The sequence below is a fragment of the Bison bison genome, unplaced genomic scaffold, assembly GCF_000754665.1.
Source record: "Bison bison bison isolate TAMUID 2011002044 unplaced genomic scaffold, Bison_UMD1.0 scf7180017864329, whole genome shotgun sequence".
NCBI classification, from domain to species: Eukaryota; Metazoa; Chordata; class Mammalia; order Artiodactyla; family Bovidae; genus Bison; species Bison bison.
The window spans coordinates 4,991,919-5,015,148 of record NW_011494901.1 but is presented as its reverse complement, the minus strand read 5'-3'; the positions used below and the strand labels follow the sequence as shown (position 1 = coordinate 5,015,148).

At 35.5% G+C, this 23,230-nt stretch overlaps 1 protein-coding gene across 2 annotated transcripts in view; it reads left to right on the top strand.

Annotated features, from left to right (window-relative positions):
* BDP1 (B double prime 1, subunit of RNA polymerase III transcription initiation factor IIIB) overlaps nt 1-23,230 on the top strand; it is an 86,218-nt gene that overhangs the window by 4,889 nt on the left and 58,099 nt on the right. The window contains exons 4-12 of one of the 2 annotated variants that reach the window (XM_010853572.1): nt 63-122; nt 2,096-2,224; nt 3,342-3,475; nt 4,686-4,780; nt 10,654-10,708; nt 12,440-12,583; nt 16,052-16,321; nt 17,461-17,608; nt 21,249-21,404. In XM_010853572.1, the coding sequence (XP_010851874.1) occupies nt 63-122; nt 2,096-2,224; nt 3,342-3,475; nt 4,686-4,780; nt 10,654-10,708; nt 12,440-12,583; nt 16,052-16,321; nt 17,461-17,608; nt 21,249-21,404 (1,191 nt within the window). Of the gene's footprint in view, nt 1-62; nt 123-2,095; nt 2,225-3,311; nt 3,476-4,685; nt 4,781-10,653; nt 10,709-12,439; nt 12,584-16,051; nt 16,322-17,460; nt 17,609-21,248; nt 21,405-23,230 lie in introns of both variants that reach the window. The other variant, XM_010853571.1, reaches the window with a different exon arrangement.

The window sequence follows — 23,230 nt, the reverse complement described above, 5'->3', positions numbered from 1 at the left end:
GGAATTGACAAACTGTAAATTACTTGTTTATTAAAAGGTATGTTTTAATTTGTGATTGATAGTTCTTCACTGGAGCAGGAAAAGAAAACTGAAAAATCATCAACACCAGTCCGAACACGAGAGTAAGCATCTCATCTGTTTTGAATATATTCTGTTATGGGTACATTTAAAAAGAAATGAAATCAAATGATTCTTCCTATTTTAGTTAAATTACACGTGTTAGGAATTTTTAGACCCACAACAAGAAAAAAAGCTGCTTGATTTAAATCAATATGGAAGCCTCACACTATGTATTTGTACTTTGTGTGTTACATATATAAATAGTATTATGATTTTAAAGTTTTTAGACTTAAAAAGGTTTTCTTTTAGAATAATGATATTCATATGGTACAAAATTCAAAAGGGTCTAAAATACTGAGAAAATCTTTCTGACTTTGTTTTCTGCCACCTAATCCTTCTTTCTGAAGGCAACAAATGTTCAGTTCAGTTCAGTTCAGTCGCTCAGTTGTGTCTGACTCTTTGTGACCCCATGAATTGCAGCACGCCAGGCCTCCCTGTCCATCACCAACTACCACTCTTTAAATGTATCTTTTTAGTCTAGTCTGTCTCTGCCCAAGCAAACCTATTTTTTTCTGTTTCCTTTTCTTTTCTTTGTTTTCCATTTTCTCCTTTTGCCTTTTCTTTTTCTTTCCATTTTTTTTCCTTAGCATTCTGTATATACTGTCCTTCAGTAGGTATAGTTTTGACACAACTACAGAGTCCCTTTTTGCATACAAGCTTTCACTGTTATATATATTAGTTTATTCCTAAGAAATGTCTGCAAAAAGGACTTGCCTGGTGGTCCAGTGGGTAAGACACTGTGCTTCCACTGCAGGGGGTGTGGGTTCAATCCCTCGTCCAGGAACTAAGATCCCATGTGCCACACGGCACGGCCCAAAAATAAAGAAGAAATCCCTCCAAGACACTGGAAGTTATTGTGGACTTGTAATTGTGGAAAAATAGCAGAAACATTGGAATTTTCTGGTTATTATTTCAAGTAAGAATCCTTAAGTAATGATTACTTTTTTTTGGAGTGGGGGATCATACCACGCAGCTTGTGGGATCTTAGTTCTGTGACCAGGGATTGAACACAGGCCAGGGCAGTGAAATGTGCCGAGTCCTAACCACTGGACCGCCAGGGAATTCCCTGTAATGACTAATCTTCTTCTTAGAATCTGCATTGTTTTATTTTGTAATGAATTAATTATTTTGGCTTCCCTGGGTCTTTGCTTCTCCCTGGGCTTTCTCTAGTTGCAGTTGAACAGGGGCTACTGTTGAGTGCAGTGTGCGGGCTTTCTCTTTGTGGTGACTGCTCTTGTGGAGCACAGGCTCTGCGGGCAGGCTTCAATAGTTGCAGCATGCAGGGTTAGTAGCTGGGGCTCATGGGTTTAGCTGCTCTGTGACATGTGGAATCTTCCTGGACTAGAGATTGAACTCCTGTCCCTTGCATTGGCAGGTGGATTCTTATCCACTGTAGGGAAGTCCAGAAATGGGTTTTGTTTTTACAGATTTATAGGTTATGCCTCTTTCAGTAAGACCTTAAAGTGATAATCTAATTGAATGGAAAGTGTATGGAGTTTGGAACCATTATTTGGAAAACTGTGTTTGGCTTCTTGGTCTACTCTTATTGTTGTGTAGTCTAGAGCAACAGTAATTTATCTTCTCCAAACATCAAATGGGTGTGAAAATCTAACCCCCAAGGATTGTTCTGAAGAGGTAATAAAATGATATGGAAATTAATCCTGTATGGATTATTTTTTATTAATTTTATAATATCTGTATGGTTTACTCCAATGCTCTATTGAGATAGAATAGATGAGCATTTATTTCTCTTTTCAAAGAGAGTAAAGACTCCTATGAAATGCTACTAGATACAATTTGAGGAAATCTTATAGCCATGGTCTCAATAACATAGTATTTTCAGTTAGGTTATAGCAAAAGTGGGAAATAGCTATTAACAGAAGGTTGAAGGTGCAGTAGTTTGTTTTAGAAGTTCATAGTACTCAGGGGATGTCTCTGATGGCTGTATGAACTAACCTACCTTGACATTTGGTAGGCAAGAAAGCAAGACTACTCCTGATGGTGAAGATAACGAAGAAATAGAAGAAGAGTTGGATGATGGGCCCTTGCTGGTTCCTCGAGTAAAAGTGGCAGAAGATGGTTCTATTATTTTGGATGAAGAAAGGTAAGTTAAGAGAGAGAGAGATTGTGGTTTTGAGAACAAATGAGTTTTGTCTAATGAGCGAGATTGAATTTCCGTATTTCTCACTGTCACTTTGACTGATATTTATATTTGCGTAATAGATGTTATAAATAGAAGGGTAGGTTAGATTTGTTTATAATTTTTAGCAATTTTTTATAATTGTGTCCTTTACATGAGAAGATGGTACTGCTGACCTGCCACCCACTAACCTACTACCATTGTTTTACTAATTTTACTGGTAGTTGAAATGAGCTATTGAACTAATCACATACTGTCCGCAACTAAGAATACATTTCAAAGATTAATTCGTCCTTGATGTCAATATTTATTAACTATTACCATATTCTGGTGTGTGGTGTTAACTGTTGAAAATTCAATGAAACATATTTTATGGTTTTTAATTAACTTTCTGGCTTAATTTCTTAGTTATAACATTAAATTTCTCAAATTTGGCAGTGTGAAACTTACTTGTCTTTCCAATGTGTGTTTCTTTAAAAAAGAAGATAAACTAGGAAGGAAAAAAAAAAGAGATGGAAAGTCTCCTTACAGTTTAATTAATAATAAATTGGTTTACAGGATATAAATTCTATGATAAATGAAAATATAATGCTGTTAATAATAATTGTTTATGCATGTTGTTTTGCACTATTTTGTGATGATGATTTTATTGTTAAAAGCATTACTTAACTGCTTTGTGTGCAGGAATATAAAATGTAAATATAAAATGCTTATATTTCTCAATATCCCCTATTGGGTATTGCATGATAAGCTATGTTAAATGTAGGAGACATGCAGAAGTCAGTAAAAAAACAGTTATTTAGGTGGCCCAAAGATATTTTACAGATTTTATATTTCTATTAAGGATTTTGAAAACAAGTTGGCATTAATTTTTGCTCCCTGGCAATCACATTTTAAGTGAAAATTGGCAGATTCTTAGAAAATATGCATACTTCAAATGTATATTACTTTTTTGTTCTGTGTATTATACTTTTGATGTGGTTTTTGGCATGGTAGATTTCAGAATATAACTATTAAATCTCATTTACTGTTTGTTTCCTTACATGTTTAGTGTGGATCTATTTAAAAATGTTTCTTTCAGTTTAACTGTAGAAGTTTTAAGGACAAAAGGTCCCTGTGTGGTTGAAGAAAATGACCCCATATTTGAGCGTGGTTCTACAACTACATATTCCAGCTTTAGGAAAAGCTACTACTCTAAACCATGGTCAAATAAAGGTAACTGATTTTCATTTTGAATTATGTAGATTATTTATTGGAAATGAAGTGAATTTGTTTCTTGGTTTCTGTGTTATGCCAGGTATCCCCTGAGTAAAAAATAAATGAATAAAATGCAAACCAGCTAGTTTTTTCTGTAGCTAATTTTATTGGCACCTTTCCCCTGCCCCACCATAGAACTATGCCTCTGACTTTATTTTCGACATCTTTTTAGGGGTTAGCCTTATGATCATTTCAGCTGGAATATTCTTCATTGTCAAATCCTCGTACAGCAAATATCATTTTAATGAAAAATTACCAATATTTTTAGTGCTCATAATAATATTCTACCTCACTATTGTATAATACAGTCTTTAATGATAAAAAGTACGTGTAAAAAAGCATATATTACCTACTGCATGCTGTTGTTTGTTTTACTTACTTTTTATTATAAAAATGGTACAGTTTGTTTTGGGAAAAAATTCAGACGCAACAGAGTAATACAGAATGAATTTCTGACTTCCCCAGCCCTGTTCTCTTGAGGCTAGTTCTGTTCCTGAGTGTTTTTCTAGCTACTTTCCTTTTGTGTACTACTTAGCACATCTTAGTTGCTTACATTGCAGCAGTATACTGGTTCTTTTTTTTTTTTTTTTTTAATGTACTGGTTCTGACTGAAAGTTTTCTTCAAGGCATTTGAGACCAGATAGGCAGAATGTCTTTTTAAAAATTCCAGCTACTTTGATATGAACATGCAAATTTCTTAAACCATATTTTTATATAAAAGTTTAACGAAGGTGTTTTTAGATCCATGAGGCTCCTTGCAGTAAAATTGAACTGTCTATGTGTTCATAGGTATATTTCTATGATTAAAGATTTGATGGACTTTAATAAAAACTTCAATATTGTCAAATTTACTTTTAACTCGAAATACATACTTACGTAGGGCTTCCCTGGTGGCTCAGATGGTAAAAAATCTATCTGTGATGCAGGAGACCCAGGTTTGATCTCTGGGTCGGGAGGATCCCCTGGAGAAGGAAATTGCAACCCACTCCAGTATTCTTGCCTGGGAAATCCCATAGACAGAGGGGTTTGGTGAGCTATAGTCCATGGGATTGCAAAAAGTCGGACACGACTGAGCGACTTAACCTTTTATATACTTGTGTAAAATTTTTTTCCTCTGAAATATTTATAAGATTAATTCTCAGTCTTTCTAAATCTTTTATTTTTACAGAGACAGATATGTTTTTTTTAGCCATCAGCATGGTAGGAACTGACTTTTCTATGATTGGACAGCTTTTTCCTCACAGAGCAAGAATAGAAATTAAGGTAAAGTAAACTCATTACATTTGTTGATTGAAAAGAGATTAAAAATTACTGTCTTTTAAACCTTTGGTTGAAATCTCAGTCCGTCCTTTTTTGCTACTGTGTTTTTGGTACATCTGTCCTTTATCATTCAAAAAGTAGTGTAATATAATATTTCTCAGTTCTAAAATGAGTATTGTCTCTTTAACCCTCAGTATTATATGTTGTTATTTATCTTTTTCCACTTCTATAAGGGATTTGAGGGCGTACCAACAAAGCCAATGAAACTGAGATAAAAGTAGAGTTAGATAATGAAGAGGAATAAATGTACCAGAATTTTGGGGTTAAGGATAGATTTTGAACACAAAATGTATCTTTGAATTTTCTAGGAAAAGAACACGCTGAGTTATGTAGTTCTCTAATTGTCGCTTTTCTAGGCCACTTTAACTTTGAGGACAACCAGTGATACTAATTTTTGTTTTTTTTTAAGTGATACTATTAACAACAGCAATGATGTTTATCAATTAGTGCTTAAATATGCCTAAAAGAATGATCTTTCTCTGTCGTATAGTTCTTTTTGTTGAGAAACCTCATCATAAGTTTCCTGTGTTGGAGTGCATTCGAGTGCACACTATGTTGCTATAATGTGTTTCTAATTCATAGTGAGATTTTTATGCGACCATGGGCTTTCTTTTTCATTAATTAAAGGGACTATTAGGAAAGTTAGGTTTGTTTTTTTTTTTAAATAGATCAGGCATAGACTGATTTACTGGGAACCATTGTATAGCGTAATGGTCTTTCTATTTCTGTAGAAGATGAGGGATCTTTTATATTCTTTACGTTCCTTTTTGAATATTGATCTCTGATACAATGAGAACAAAATGTTAAAGTGTTTGAAGGCTAGAAGTTGATTGTTTAGGGGAGCTCTTGGATCTGAGTATTTAATGATAAATTTGTCACTAGACTGTTCATGGAGTTGCAGAGTCGGAAAGGACTGAGTGACTGAACTGAATTGAGACTGTTTCTCTTAAAAATAGTTTAGATTCTTCCCTTAAAAATTTAGTGTGAAAAAAAAAAATTTAGTGTGGTCCCAGCAAGTCTTTGGGCAAAGTACAGAAAAGTAAAAATGGACTAGTAAATTATATTGAGTTTCAAATTTTGAACCAACATTGCGTTGCTGTGATAAATCCCAGTTAGTCATACTGTATTCTTTTTATATGTTGCTGATTTTTAATATATTTTCTTGAGGATTTTTTGTATCTTTTGTTCATGACAGTATTGGTCTGTAATTTTCTTTTAGTGTCTTTGTGGTTTTGGTACCAGCATTTTGGTGGTCGTGGAAAATGAGTTGGAAAGTGTTCGCATCCTGAACTCTGAGAAACTTTATTTAGGATTAGTATTATTTCTCCTCTTAATGTTTGATATAATTTACCAGTGAAATCATTTGGGCCTATATTTCCTTTGGACGAAGGGTTTTCATTATAAATTCAATTTCTTTAATAGAGATACGGGTATTTATATTTTCAGTTTCTTCTTGTGTCAGTTTAGATGCTAAGTTGTTGGATTTATAGGCATACAAATTTCATACTATTCACTTACCGTTTTAATGCTTGTAGGATTTATTGTAGGATGTATCTTACTGATTGATGATTTTTCTTTCTCTCTTTTTTTCCCTTGTCTTGCTAAAGGTTTTTGACTTCAAAAGTCTTTTAATGAACCAACTTTTAGCTATGTTATCAATTGTATGTATGTTTTCATTGTTTTTTTTTTAAAGTCTAGCATTTCCTTCCTTCTTCAGGCATACCTCATTTTATTGCACTTCACACATACTGCAATTTTTTTTTTAATTAAAGGGTTGATGATGGTTTGTATTTTTTTTTGTATTTTCTAACAATAAAGAATTTTTAAATTAAGTATATACGTTGTTTTTCTAGACATAATGCTATTGCACCCCTAACAGACTGTCTCAGTGTAATGTAAATGTAAACGACTGTTTTGTGCACTGAGAAACAAACGAAAATCTGTGACTCGCTTTATTGCAATATTCACATTATTGTAGTGGTCTGGAACTGAACCTGCAATGTCTTCAAGGTTTATGCCTATACTTACTTTGGGTTTAATCTTCTCTTATTTTTTTCCCTTAGCTTCCTTAGATGAAAACTTAGAATGTAGACTTTAAACTGTTCTTTTTTTAATTGAAGGCATTTAAAGCTATATAGTTTCATATGAACTGTAGATTAGCCTATAATATCGATAAGCTGTTTTCATTGTCATTCAGTTAAAACTGTTGTCTAGTTTCCCTTGTGATTCCTTCCATGACATACCAGTTGTTTAGAAGTGTGTTTAATTTCCAACGTTGGGACATGTCTTAAATATCTTACCGTTATTGTTTTCTTTGACACTGTGAAAGTCACAGGACATAATCTGTAAGATTTCAGTCTTTTTGAAATTTGTTGAGATTTATTTTAAAGCCTCTCGTACTCTCATCTCGATGAGCATGCACTTGAACATGCATTCTGCAGTTGTTGGGTGTGGTGTTGTCTGAGAGAAGAGTTGATGCCTCTAATCACAGTTATAGATTTGTGTTTCTCCTTTTAAATTGATCAGTTTTGGGTGTAATTTGAACTTCATGTGTATCGAAGTTCTTTTATTGGGTGCATTCACATTTTAGCTTGCTGTTGAATTGATCCTTTTATTAGTAGGAAATGTCCCTATTTATCTTTGCTATCATTCCTTGTCCTAAAATGGGGGTTAGGAGTCCTGATCCTCCTTACAGTCAAGAATATAACTTCTGGTTGGCCTTATGTATCTGTGTTCCCTGTTTCTGGTACTCCACTTATATGAGTGAGTTTGTGAGACATTGTACTAATGCTCTGTCCATTTTTTTCCCAGTCTTTTTTCTTTATTTCAATTGGTTAGCTTCTGTTATCATGTTCATAGGTTCACTGATCTTGTCTTCGGCTGTTTTCAATCTGCTAAGTCCTTTCAGTGATGGTTTCATTTATGGGATTTCAGCTTGGTTATTTTTCTTAGTTTCCATTCCTCTGCTGAGATTTCTGTATCTGATCATTCCATATTTTCCTTTGAATTCTTGAACATATTTATAACAGCTGCTTAACTTTCTTGTCAGCTAATCTCAACATCTGAAGTCTGTTTCTGTTGACTCTTTCCTTGACCATGCAGCACCTTTTCCTATCTTTTCTCATGGTTTTTTTTTTTTTTAATTGCAGGCTGGACATGGTGGATAATGTGTTACACAGTGTTTGGATTATGTTTGTTTTTATTTTTTCCTTCAGAGTGTTTATGTCTGTATTGTCAGCTCTCCTTATTCTTATGAAGTCTTGGTTTTAGGCTTTCTTAAGACTGATCCTTACTCTAGGTTTCTCATCTGAATTACAGAAGATAATTTGAGTTACTGTTTTCTGATTTTTCCAAGAACGGTCATGTTATACCATTCTAGATATATAGGGAAGAAGATAATTCATTACATATAGTAGGTCCCTTGGGGGCACTGGGGCGTAAATCTCATGCTACAAACCTGTCTGAGAAGGTTGCTCTAAGGTGTGACCCTGTCTCTAACTGGTGCTTGTTCTGTTGTCTGAGGTAAATGTGTGGGTGTTAAACAAAGTCTTTGCGTTCAGGTATGATGAACCCTGTCATCTCCCTATGTTACGTGGCTTCTAGGATCTTCTTTCTGCTCCCATCCCTGTAGTAGCTATTCTCTACTAGACTTCATGCTCAGGGCATACGGAACCCAGATGTGGACCAACCACCTATGGAATACCTCTACCAGATCCGTGAGACTCCTTTTTAAATAGCTCTCTTCTCTGTAGAACCTGCCTATGAAGGTACTTTACTTCCTCAGCTCAGTGGGATCTCTGGGCTCTGTTTGGCCTTTCTCTCTCCGTGGTTAGGAAATTTAGCCCAGGCAGAGAGTCAGGGCGAAAGTTGGTATATCTTTAGTGTTCCCCTTCTTTCTGAGATTGTGGAATTGTGGTCTTGCTCTCCCAAGATTGTAGTCTTGTCCAGTGCTTAAAAATAGTTGATGCGTTTGTTTTGTTCAGTTTTAAAGGTATTTATGATGGGTTGGATGTGTGGAACAAGTCCATTACCAGTTACTTTGTCAAGGCCAGAAGTGGAAGTTATGGGGTTTATTTTATGATCATGGAATTTGGCTTACAATGATTCCTGCATGGATTCAGTGACTAATATCAGGGAATTCCCTGGTGGTCCAGTGGTTGGAGCTCTGTGCTTTCACTGCTGGGGCCCAGTTTCGATCCCTGGTCAGGGAACTAAGATCTCACACGCATGATGAGGCCTAAAAAAGAATGGTTAATATCAATACATCTTAAAAGTTTTAAATTGTTCTGGACTATATTCTCAATTAGATAAAATATGCTGTAGCCATGTTTTAGAATTGAATAATGCCTAAAGCCTATTGGCATTCTTCAGGATGTTTAGTGATTGTAGCCTGTCACTTTTTATGTAACTTCTGTTATATGTAGATATGACTTTTGTGAACTTTTGAGGAAATATTTAAAGAATAATATCATCTTTAAGGGAGAAAGATGATTTTCTTTGGAAACTTCTATTTTACTTGGTAATAAGGGTTAGGAAGAATGGAAAAGAGGAGTAATCTGTAGATTGAAAAATGTTAGTCATATAAAAAATTGTGTCCAACTCTTTGCACCTCCATGGACTGTGACATGCCAGGCCTCTGTCCCTCACCATTTCCCAGAGTTTGCCCAAGTTCATGTCCATTGCATCAGTCATGCCATCCAGCCATCTCATCCTCTGACGCCCTCTTCTCCTGCCCTCAGTCTTTGCCAGCATCAGGGACTTTTCCAGTGAGTCAGCTGTTCATATCAGATGACCAAAATACTGGAAAATATAGGAAAGGTTAGACTATAGAGCCTAATGGTGTACCCTTGGATGAGAAACAGTAAGGAAGTGCAGGAAAGTGATTGCTTTAAAGTCAGGTTAGCGGGTGGTTTCTTTTGGAGGGAAGAAGGGGTCAGTGAAGAGGTTATTGTGTGTGATTTCTCTCTCTTTTTTCAATAATATGATTTTTGTATTCTTAATAAAAACTTTTAGAGCACTGATCTGTAAAGGGAGAGACTGGCTAATCATTCCCTCCCCTAGGATGTGTATGTGTATGCCCTCAGACTTTCTGAAGGTCTTGGGATGCATTGAACCTTAAACCTTAACCATCTCCGTCTTAAAGGAGGTTATTTGGAATAGAATTTGATCTTAGGATGCGTTGAGCCTTAAACCTTAACCATCTCCATCTTAAAGGGGGTTATCTGGAATAGAATTGGATCTTAGGATGCATTGAGCCTTAAACCTTAACCATCTCTATCTTAAAGGAGGTAATCTGTAGTAAAATTGGGAATGGGGCTCTTTAGTGCTCAGGAAAGCATTAGGGAATAAAGAAGGTTCTAAAGATAAACTTGGGCAGCTTCAAAGTTTTTCTCAGCTGTTTTTGTACAGTCTCCCCTTCATGCTGTTAAAAACATTAGAATAATAATGTAAGAAGTTTAACTTGATATAAATATATTAATTTTTAAAGAGTTAATACTAGTTAGCTTAATTGATCACAGTTTGATCTATTCCCATGCTAGTCAACTTTATTTTTTATTTTCTGTCCTCGTAAATCCAGCTTCCATTGCTAATCCATGTTATTGATCTTGAGAAGCACAGAGCTTAGTAGAAATCTTTCATCTCTATTTTTGAAAAGCTAAGGGTTTAAGTAATTTACCTATTAGCAAGTTATTTATTATTCTCTATTAGAGAATCATATGTTATAAGAATTTTACTTTGATGTAATTTTTTAAACATAATCTTCACTTGTTTAACAGGAGAAAATTACCATAGGGTTTGTTTTGTTTTGTTAACAGAATAAATTTAAACGTGAAGAGAAAACAAATGGATGGAGAATAGACAAAGCATTCCGTAAGTATTAACGCCTCTTTAAGAATGAATGGTTTGAAGAGCCTGGCAAATGACCAGTATTTTGTCTTTGGTTTCAGTGTGTTTTAGGTTTGTTTTATCTCCCTATATTGTCACAGGAAGAGTAGCACTGGAAATTTTTCTCTTTAGCAGTTCAGGTCTGGCAGTTGATATAGTTTATAGGCAAGGGAGTAACTAAAACATCAAGAACTAATTAAGCAGGTTTCTGAGTCCCAAGAAATTAGAGGGACTGAGGAAACCATTTCTATATGCTGTTTATTCTGGGGGAATTGTATTGAAGAAGTTCCTTGTTTCTGGAAGACACTATTAAACGATTCCTTACAATGGTAAGTCCATTATTCAGTTGGTAATGCAGACCACCTGCCCTGCCCCAGCTACTGTTGTAGGCTCTGAGAATATCATGGTGAACAGGACAGTTGAGAATCCTGCTTTTAGAGCCTTAAGTCTAAGTGGGTGGGGGAGGAATATAATTGGTAAGCAGGATAATTTCAGATAGTGTAATTTCTAAGAATCAAAAAAGAGGGAGTTTGGATATTCAGGGAAGGTCTGTCTAAAGGTGTGACATTTGAATTTAGACCTGATTTGAAGAAATGATGTATACCTTTCAATTTTTAACTAATAACCTCATTAAAATGAGGCTGTTAGTTTCTCTTTAAGTCCAGAGAAATACATCAAGGGATCTGTAAAGAAAAACAGAATTAAATGTACTGTTTGAAGTAGTTCCTGCATTCTTTGTTTGGAAGATAATCACCAACATTTCATGATAAATGTGTTCTACGTTCATTTGCTGTAGTGCTAATCTTAGAAACCAATTCTAAAGAGAGGTACTTAGATCGTGTAGCTCTGCACATTTATTTCCTGAGTATAGGCACAGAGGTAGTTGAGTGGGCCCCGCACCTTGTCAGTGTGGTGCTGAGTGCTCAGGAGAACCATTCCCAGGAACGGCTCCTGGGGGGCCTGGAATGCTGTAGTCCTCAACTCTCACCATTTTAGAGAAGTGCTCTTGAAACTTTTCATTATATTTAATCAGAAAAGAATCCATAAATCTATGAACAGTCTTTATGGGGTGTGGAGTCTTTGTTAGACCATTCTAAAACCTTTAAAATTCACTGTTTGGTGCTTTATAGTAGAAATTATTTTACTGTTAATGGGTATTTAGTGGAATGGTCCTAATTAATGTTCATTTACTTCCTCCTTTGTACTTCCTCCTTTGCTGATATTTGAAAGAGTAGAGTTAATAGTGAAAGGTGGTAATAAAGTGAGGACATGAAGTGGGTGGTAGGCTTTTGAGAACTTCTTAGTCATTCCATTATTTTAAAAAAGTTTATTTATAACTATGCACAGTGCAATTTATAGTTTGACTTTTGATAAATAATTCACCTGTGTAACCACCACTTTAAATAAGCCATGAAACATTGTCATCACTCCAGGAAGGCCCCTCTTTTCCCTTTCTAGTCAGTCTCCACTCCTAATCCCAACCCAGGCAACCACGTTTATTTGAATCATCATAGGTTAGTTTCTCTTGTTCTAGATGTCTTATTTTATTGCTCAGTGGGATTCTGTTATGTGACTGTACTATAGTGATTAAAGTTGTTTGTTCTCTTGCTGACAAGATCATTTGCTTTTGATGTTACTTAAGAAAAATTAAAACTTGGAAGTTCTTTTCCTTTTTTTAAAAATAAAAACTTGAAGGTTCTTTTTTTTTTTAAACAGAGGAAAAGCGCCCTTTTGACTTCGATTTTTTTGCTCATTTGCTTCAGAAAGTTCTTGCCGAAGAAGAGAAAAGAAAACAAAAATCTGTTAAAAATCAGAGTTCAAAGGAGAAGAAGTCGTCTAAATCACGGAAAAATGCAAAAGGTATTTATTGAAAAAAGTTATTTTACTTAGTAAGAATAGACTTACTGTATTGTGTCTAAAGTCTTAGGGCGTTCACATAGTTCAGGCAGTTGAGATCATTAAGACATCTGATTGGAGGGCATTGGTTTTTCTTCAGTCTTCTAGTTAACTGGCCACGAATAGCAGCTCCCTTTGTAATTTTATAACTGGTGTAAGTGGGCTGTTAGCATTTTTCTTGCAGCTGGGGCATAGTTGTAGCTAATAAAGGAGAGTTAGAATCGTGAGCTGTCATGTTTGCTTACTTATTATTTTTCTCTGTAAATCAAATCTGGCTCAAAAGTCGAATATAATGAAAAATGGAAGTCCAATACTTTGAGCTTGTGACTAAATTGTATTGTTTGAGCACAGCTTATTTCTGAGGGACTTATACCAGGTATATGTGGGTATTTCTATTTTTAGGCTTATATTTTCTTAACTATTTGAATTTTGATCTGAGGACAATGTTTAGCTATAATCTTATCATTTAAAGGATCTTTGAACTATAGGGAACCTTATGTGTTAGCTGTACATCCCAGCCCCTTTCCTTTTGTTTTAATAACCCAGAAATAACCTCAGAGATCCTCTCATTTTTTTCTTAACGTATCACAGTGTTAGTAGTGACAGCAGCAGAACTCAACCTAGGACTGTGAGAGTCTGTGATGGGGGACCCCAAGAGGACCCCCAGATTCAATTATTTGCTAAGACTCATAGGATTCAGCATATAGTTGTACAAATAGCTGAGATTTATTGCATTGAAAGAATGCAGAGCAAAATTGGCAAAGAGAGATGGCACAAAGGTCAAAGTCTGAGGGGACCATGTGCAGGTGTCTACGAGCCACACGGGATGCGCTTAATTTCCCAACATCATGCAGGAATGAGACGTGTAAGGGGGTCCAGTGCTTAAGACTCCGCCCTTCCAACGCAGGGAGCATGAGTTTGATCACAGGGTAGGGGCTCAGATTAGAGAATCTGCCTGCAGTGCAGGAGACCTGGGTTCGATCACTGGGTTGGGAAGTCTCCTTGGTGAAGGGAATGGCTACCCACTTCAGTATTCTTGCCTGGGAAATTTCATGGACAGAGGAGCCTGGTGTACTACAGTCTATGGGGTCGCAGAGTCAGACATGACTGAATGGCTAACACACTTGGGGGAAATAAGATCCCACATGCTGTGTGGTATAGCCAAAAAATAAAAAGTAAAAACTTAAAAAAAAAAAAAATTGTCTACCAGGGAAGCTTGTTACCCAGTCAGCACCCAGGGTTTTTCTTTAGAGGTTGGTCATGTAGACACCATCTTCCTGTCATGTACCAGAATTCAAAATGCCCAGAAGGACAGCAGTTGTTCAGCGTAAACTACATTGTTTAAACAGTTTAGGTACAGTGAGCCACTTTTGTCATCAGTTAGGCTAATGGAACTCTTCCCCAGACCCAAGTTTCCAAACACAGCCCATGGGCCAACCTTTTATGCAGGCGTTTCAAAGGAGTGCAGTGAGCCCTGCTTTGTTAACTCTTTTCTGCACAGAGCCAATATAGAACTTCTTTCTCTAGAGCATAGTTCCCTGTCTTTTTAAACATAGTGTTAAAGACTGCAAAGTCGTTTCATTCTTTAGTCAATTTTTTACTTTCTTTAGCCCTGGGAAACTAAAATAAATATACTAATCTATCAATAATCTTGTGATTACTATGTTACAGATGATAGCATAAGTACCCCAATTGTAACTTAATGTGAGAACTTCTCAGGTATTTTGTTACAGGTCAGAATTTAAAAATTGCTGATTATTATTCTGATAAGAAAATAATCCAGAGTATTTTCTTAATTTTAAAATCTTGTTTGACTTTTTTTGAATAAAATTGGGAGACCTGGGTTCAATCCCTGGGTTGGAAAGATGCCCTGGAGAAGGGAAAGGCTACCCATTCCAGTGGAAGATCCCTTGGAGAAGGGAAAGGCTACCCACTCCAGTGCAAGGAGATCCAACCGGTTCATCCTAAAGGAAATCAGTCCTGAATATTCATTGGAAGGACTGATGCTGAAGCTGAAACTTCGATACTTTGGGCACCTGATGGGAAGAACAGACTCATTTGAAAAGACCCTGATGCTGGGAAAGATTGAGGGAGGGAGGAGAAGGGACGACAGAGGATGAGGTGGTTGGATGGCATTACCAACTCAATGGACATGAGTTTGAGTAAACTCTGGGAGTTGATGATGGACAGGGAGGCCTGGCGTGTTGCAGTCCGTGGGGTTGCAGAGTTGGACACGACTGAGCGACTGAACTGAACTGAACCCACTCCAGTATTTGGCCTGGAGAATTCCATGAACTGTATAGTCCATGGGGTCGCAAAGAGTCGGAGACGACTGAGCGACTTTCACTTTCACAAATGACATTGAATTTTATTGTTTTTGTTTTTTTTAATGTAATTTGTTATTTTATCTTTTTTTTAATATTCATTTTCTTTTTTTTTTTTTACTTTTTTTTTTTTATTCAATTTTAATTAAAAAAAAATTATACATGTGTTCCCCATATTTGGCTGTGCTGGATTTTAGTTGTGGCACTCAGATCTCCTTAGATCTTTAGTTGCAGCATATGGGATCTAGTTCCCTGATCATGGATCAAACCTGGGCCCCCTGCATTGGGAGCGTGAAGTCTTAGCCACTGGATGACCAGGGAAGTCCCCATTATTTTACCTTTTTGATATAGTTAACTGTTAATATGTCTTCAAAGAAAAGCACTAGAAATTGTTTAAAAATCTTTGCTAATAAGGTTGTTCATTGAAAAACAAAGAATATAGAAAATGAAATTCTTGAACTCTCTCTCCTACCTTGCCCTCAAGTTAAATTCTTCAGCTTTCTTCGGGATAATTATTAGTAAATAATGAGTTAGTATGAAGGTGAAAAATGCTCAGTTGTGTCTGACTCTTTGTGACCGCATAGACTGTAGCCCTCAGATTCCTCTGTCCATGGGATTTTCCAGGCAGGAATACTGGAGGGGATTGTCATTCCCTTCTCCAGGGGATCTTCCTGACCCAGGGATCAAACCCAGGTCTCCTGCATTGTTGGAAGATTCTTAACCATCTGAGCCACCAGAGAAGCCTTTTAGTTAGTACAGTAACTCTTTTCTATAATATGCCTATATATGTTTGTGTCTTGGAATATATGTAATTTTTATCCTTAAAATAAAAATGAGATGATACTGTGTATATTGTTCTGCAACTTGATTTTTTAAATGCAACAATAATTTTTGAAATCTTATATATTACTGCATATAAAGCTACCTCATTATTTACTGCCTAGATTTCTATTGCATAAATGTATTATAACTTATTAGTCATTCTCTATTGGACAGTTTAAGTTGTCTTTAAATTTTTGCTAAGACATCCTTAAGTATTTATCTTCTCCACCTTTAAGCATTTTTCTATAGGTTGTTTTTGTGTTACAACAATTTCTCTCACTTTCAGTGAAAAAAGTTGCTAATGATGATCGAGATGAGTCTGTGAGCACTAAAATTTCAAACCCAGGAAGGTCGCAAAAGGATGCTCAGACAGTTGAAGAAGAACTGCAGTCTCTGACTTTATCTGAACAGGATTCAGAACAGAATGCATTAGGACTAGATGTAAATCAAAAGAAAAGAAGAAGAAAGAATCAGGGTGAAGGTAGTGAGCAAGAAGTGCATCTTTCAGGAAGTGCCACTGTTCAGCCAGGCTCTTCTAAAGGAGAAAAACACAGAAGTAAGTTTATTACATATTTTAACAGCCCCTATATTACTTGTGAGGACATGTATAACTTAACTATGCTTCCTCTGAATAATAGCAACTAATGATGAGTATTCATTGGTTCCGTATTCATGGTACTGTATTAAACCCTTTTAATTTAAAGAAAAAATAGTTTATTATTTTAAAAAAATGAAGTGAAATGAATTTTTTCCTCTCAATTTGTCTTTGAGAAGTGTTACCTCTTAGGTACTCATATTAACAAGGTTCCAAGTCATGTTTATATAGTTAAATGTATACTGTATCTGTTAATAAATCACGGATTTTCATGTCCTACGTCTACAGAGCCCCTCTATGAACCCAAAGTAAGTTGTTTAATTTGTGTAAAAGGGGTGTGTGTATGTGTTAAGTCGCTTCAGTCGCTCCAGGTCTTTGCGACCCTATGGACCGTATAGCCTGCCAGGTTCCTCTGCCCATGCGATTCTCCAGGCAAGAATACTGGAGTGGGTGGCCATGCCCTCCTCCAGGAGATCTTCCCGGACCTCAGGGATTGAACCTGTGTCTCTTACGTCTCCTGCATTTGCAGGCAGTTTCTTTACCACTAGTGCCACCTGGGAAGCTCTACTGAAATAAATATTCCTCCATTTTTTCTTTTGTTGAACTCCCTAGAATGTAGACATTTTGACACTTCTCAGTTCCTGGAGAATGAGAGCTAAGAGTTAAGGGACATCTTAGTCTCTTTCTTTAAGAGTTCATATATAGATTACTATATATGTGAATACGTATATATAGATTTCTGTATCTAAGTAATACAGATTACTTAAAGCAGATAACCAAGTAAGAGAGGAGGAAAAGATAGTAGCAGACTAGAACAATCTTTCTGTAGAATTTAAATTTTATGTGGTTCAGCTTCACCAAGATTTTAAGTGAATACTGATAGGTAATATAGTGTGATTTATAGGCATCATAATATTATGCTGTTTTGTGGCTTACGGTTAAAGATATTACATATGAAGGAGAAGAGCTCAACTATCAAGAAATTGCACTTTGGGCCAGTTTCATAATCCTTACTTTATAGGGTTGTATGTGAATTCCTTTGTGCTTTTTGAAATGTTTTTGCTATCATTTTTATAATAATATGCGTTTTGTATTAATAGATAAAGGCCTGTCTTTAAGTCCTGAGATTAATGAAGATGAATCCAGTAAGGAACAAGAGCTTCCCTGTGTACAGGACACAGATGACCTTGTGGATTTATCCTTTAGTGAAGACGCTGAGCAAAGAACTGACCCTGTTCTTTCACCAAGGTATTTTTTGTATGGTTACTCACTTTGTCTACATCTTCTCAGAGATGCTGAAGGAGTGTGAAATCTCCACCTGTAATTGTGAATTTGCCTATTTCTCTTTCCAGTTCTGGTTGTTTTTTCATGTCTTTTGAAGCTCCTTTGTTAGGTGTGTACATTTCTAGGATTGTTGGAACTCCTTGGTGAAATCACCCTTCATCACTTGTGTGATATCATTCTGGTCCTGCTCTTTGTTCTGATGCTTGCTATGCCGCTACAGCCTTCGTGTGGTTAATGTTTGCATAGACTTATCATTTTCTATAAATATTTTCTCTTAACTTTGGTTTTCAGCTGTTTGAATGTGATATATCCTGCTGAGAGTTTTTTGTTTGTTTTTACTCCCAGTAAAAAACACATAAGATGAGATCTACTCTTCTAAATGAGTTTTTAAAATGTGCAATGTTGTTAACTATGCACACGACTGAAACTATCTATTGAGCAGTAACTCTGTTTCCTCCCCATCTCTGGCCCCTGGTAACCACTCTACTTGCTGTTTCTGTGAGTTACTTTAGATACTTCAAATACGTGGAATCATATAATATTTGTCCTTTTATGAGTGGCTTATTTCACCTAGCATAATATTTTCAGGGTTCATCCATATTAAAGCATATGACAAGATTTCTGTTTTTATGGTCAAATAATATTCCTTTGTAGGTATATATCACATTTTCTTTATTTGTTGGTCTGTCCGTGAATATTTACAGTGTTTCCATCTTTTGGTTGTAATGAATAATGCTGCAATAAACATGAAATTGAAGAAAATTCTAAGAGCTCTGTTTTCAGTTCTTCTGGATAAATACTCGGAGAATTGCTGGATCATATGAAAATTCTTCTGCTTTAAATTTTTTGAGGCGCCTTCATACTGTTTTTATTGTGGCTGCATTTTACATTCCCACCCACAATTCATAAGTATTCCAGTTTTTCCACATTCTTACCTGCATTATTTCATTTTTAAAAAACTAATATATATTTAATTAATATATTTTAATTACATTTAAAAAATTAATACAATAGCTCCTAATAGGTGTGAGATGATAACTTATGGATTTGATTTGTATTTCCCTGATTATTGTGATGTTGAGCTCTTTAAATGCTTAAATACTTGTTGGCCATTTGTATATCTTCTGTGGAGAAATGTGTATTCAATTCCTTTTCCAGTTTTAAAAAAAAATGTTTTATTTTCTTTCTTTCTTTTTTGGTTGTACCTTGCAGCCTCCTGTGGGGCCTTAGGTCCCTGGCATTGAACCCCTGCCCCTGCAGTGGAAGGGCGGAGCCTTAACTTCTGCCAGGGAAGCACGCTTTTCCAGTTTTTTAATGGAGCTATTTGTTTTTCGGTTACTAAGTTGTAGAAGTTTCTTATCTATTTTGAGTATTAAGCCCTTGTCTGATACATAGTTTACATATCTTTTCTCCCATTCAACAGTTTGCATTTGACTTTTGATTGTTTCCTTTGCTCTACAGCAGGTGTTTAGTTTGACATAGTCCCACTTGTCTATTTTTGCTTTTCTCACCTGTGCCTTTTGTGTCATGTCCAAGAAATCATTGCCAGTACCAATCTTATGAAGCTTTCCCCCTGTTTTCCTTTAGCTTTATCCTTTAAGGTGTTTTATCCGGGTTCTTTACGGTTTAAGCACCTTAAAGCACCTTAAAAGGTGTTTTACGGTTTCAGTTGTATCCTTTAAAGCAGTGGGCCTGGGTTCAGTCCCCAGTGCAGGGACTAAAATCCCACAAGTTGTGTAGCGCAGCTGAGAAAGGGGAAGAAAAAATGTTACCTTTAAATCTTTAATACATTCTGAGTTAATTTTTGTGTGTAAGATAAAGGTCCAGTTTCGTGTGTGTGTGTGTGTGTGTGTGTGTTTCTAGCTTTCCCAACATAATTTGTTGAAGAGATTATCCTTTTCCTATTGTGTAGTTTTGGCACCCTGTCAAAGATCATTAATCATATATGCATGGGTATATTTCTGGGCTGTTTTTTCTGATCCATTGGTCTCTGTATACCCTTTCTGAAAAATCTGATGAAAACCACTTACTGTCATGTAAAATACATGTATGCACATGTGCCAATTTACTCACACAGTTCAGAAGATTAATGGTTTCTTTGAAGACAAGCCATAGACCTCAGGTCTTTAACTTGCTGGGTGACAAATATCTAAATTTTCACCTCAGACACGCAACTAACTTCATAGACTATGCACAAAACAATACTGATGACTTTTTTTAAGGGGGGAAAACAACCCTGTTATGACTGTTTAAATCCCATTGGTTTTGCAAAACAGTGAGCTGATTCCATAATTGTTATGTCCCTAAGAGTGAAGGGTCATGAATGGTAAAGACAATTTTGGAAAACAACTCTGGAGATGAAATGTATTGGGTTATTCTAAAGCTAGAGTAATCAAAAGTGTGGTTGGTACTGGAAAAGGACAAGTTGACTGAGAGGAACTGGATGTAGAATCTAGGAAGAGAAATTTAGGAATCTGATGGATGTCAGAGGTAGCATTAGCAGTTATCTCCCATATACTATGATAAACCATATGGAAAAGAATATTAAAAAAAGAATGTGTGTGTGTGTGTGTAACCAGATCACTTCGCTGAGTAACAGGAATTAACAATAAGTCAGCTATATACTTCAATAAAAATAGATAAGAAAAAACAATGTACGGTAAAAAAGAGATTAGCAGGTAAAGATTGAATTAATCATTCATTAAATGGTGTTTAGATATGAAAAAAAATGATAGTAGATCCCTATTTTACCTATTTACCCTATGCAGTAACTTTCATAGATTAAAGATGACATATATAAAGCAAATCTTTAAAACTTTTAAGAGAAACTGTATAAAAATATTTTTGTGATGGCAAGGATTTCTTAAGACATAAAAAGCACAAAGTTTAAAGGATAAAACTGATAAATTCAACTGCAGTAACGTTAAATACTTTTATTGACAAAAGCCTCCATGAAGTAAAACTCAAGTTGCTGATTATGAGGTTTTACATGTAACATCTAACCTGAAAAAGAATATACAAGGAGCACTGGGAAAAGAAACACCCAGTAGGAAAAAAAGCAGCAAAAATAAAGCATGGCTAAATGTGAATTTGTGTTGAAATTGAATGCTGGCCACTAGCTAGTCATTGTCTATATTATCCTTAGTTGAAATGTTTCATGATGCAGCAGTCCTCTCCTTCCGTGGTGCTCCGTGAACTGCAGCTTGGTATTGGAACTGCGTCCTTGATCTCCATGACTCTTGGGTAATGCGGTAGTACTGTGTGAAGGACTGCCGATAATAAATTTTAATGAGATAATTCCCAAACTTTACACATACGTTTGGTTTGTGAACCCCGTGTAGTTAAGAGTTGTTCATTTTGTAACTTGTTGAGCACTTACCCTGTTCATTGTGGCTGCTAATTGTCTCCTAAGGTACAGTAAGGAAGGACGGTGCAAGGAAGGATCTCAGAGAAACCAAAATACCCGTTTTGTTTATTCTATGATATGAAGGATCACCTTCCAGAATTTTGACCTTGTATATTTTAAAAAATCTTTTAAATGTTTAGTAGAAGATGTAAATTACTAAAAGGTTCTTTTCCCAATATATTTTCATTTCCTTCATAGTCAACAAGATGTTGTATCAGTAGCAGCTGAGACTGCAGGATCAAACACTTCAGACTTGCTTTCATCAGAAGGTGGAGCTGGAGCATTGTGTGAGGTGAACAGTGCTGAGAGTAGTCGTACAGAAGAAAGAGATGTTGACCTAAAAGATAAATCACTGTAAGTATTTTACATGGTAGGATTTTAAAATTTGTCATTAAGAAATGATGATAATGTTGTATTCTTAAGGGATTAGGAGGGTACTATAGACCATTTAGTATGTAATTGTACTGTGGCCTGAGAGACATCAAAGGTTTTTACTTTTATATTTTATTACTGAAAGATTATCTTTTATATCTGATATATAGTAGTGATAGGAGTTATAGCAAAGTGGTAACTTACAATGAAATTCTAAAATAATTTGGAAACCTAAATATTTGCTATGAGATTTAACTTTTACTTGGTCTGAGTTATTTTTCATACCTATTGTCAAAGTAGTAGATTTTGATATTGATACTTTAAAGAGATTATGTGTTATGCTTGCTAGTGTGAAAATAGTGGTTAAATTAATACCTTCAGTAAAAACAATAAAAGCACCACAAGACTCTTCCTTTGAAAAGATATCTCAGAAATTCAGATTTCCTTTTTGTCTCCTTTATAACTCCTCTGATGAGTTTAAAACCTGTTTAGTTTATGAATTTTTATTTTCAGTAAAGCATGGTCACATTGAGAATCAAATTTATTTATTTTTTAAAATTGGTTTTGGCTGAGTGGCTTGTGGGATCTAAGTTCCCCGGCCAGGGATCAAACCTGTGCCCTCCACAGTGAAAGTGCAAAGTCCTAACTACTGGACTGCAGGTAATTCCCAAGACTTATTTTTTTCCAATAAAAATAGAAACTAGTCTTTGGAATAGGTAATATATTCTTGGGGTTCAAACATTCAAAAATACAAGAAGTTACACAGTGAAGTCTCTCTTCTACCATGGCCCCATTTACCCTAACAAGTAAACAAACAGTATTACTTATTTCTGACATTCTTTCAGAGATTAAAAAATTAAAACACAACCCCCCCCCAAAAAAAACCAAAAAACTGACATTAAAGCCAATACAAATAGACAAAGTACATAATTTTTTTTTTACTCTTTTCAAAAACTTAGTGGTAGCATAGTATACTTGCTGTCTTGCAAGTTTTTGTCCTATATCCTCATAGCTTTACGTAAAGGCCTTCTCTATTCTTTTTATAGTTGCATACTGTTCTGTTGTATGGATGAATTACAGCTTATATTATCCGTGCTCTGCTGATGACTCTATGTTGTTTTTACAGGCAGTGCTTAGAAACTTAGGCCTCTGCCCTTTCACCTTTGTGCAGTGTATTTGTAGGTTAAGTTTCAAACATGAAATTGCTAGCCCAAAGGATGTATTTGTATGTGAGTGTGTGTACATTTGTGATTTTAATAGATACTTCCAAAATGCTCTTCCTAGGAGTTACTCTAGTTTATATTTCCACTAACAACATAAGAAATGTCTCCCTTACCAACAGTGTTACAAACTTGGACTTTTGCCAGCCTTGCTAGATAGAAAATAGTGTCTCAGTATGATATATCTCTCCTCCTCCTTTTTGACCAGGCGTATATAATTCTATTATTTTTTTCCCCTTCAGTTGCTTATTTAAAAATTTTCTGTACCTAACGAAAAGTCAAACGAATGGAATAATGAACATTTGTATATGATTCCCCTTAGAGTCTCTGATTCTTAATATCTTTTCACATTTGTGCTTACTTGCTCTACTTTTAATTGGTATTCAATACGTTTCTCATTGGGAGTGAAATTGAGCATCTCTTCACATTGCAAACCTATCTTTATTTTTATTTTTTTTTTTCTGAGTTCATACCCTTTGTCCAGTTTTCTGATGAGTTATTATTGGTGTATTTTGTAGGAAGTATTTACATTTTAGAGAGGTTAGTCTTTTACTTTTATTTATTTTTTTTTTAGGTTAGTTTTTTAAT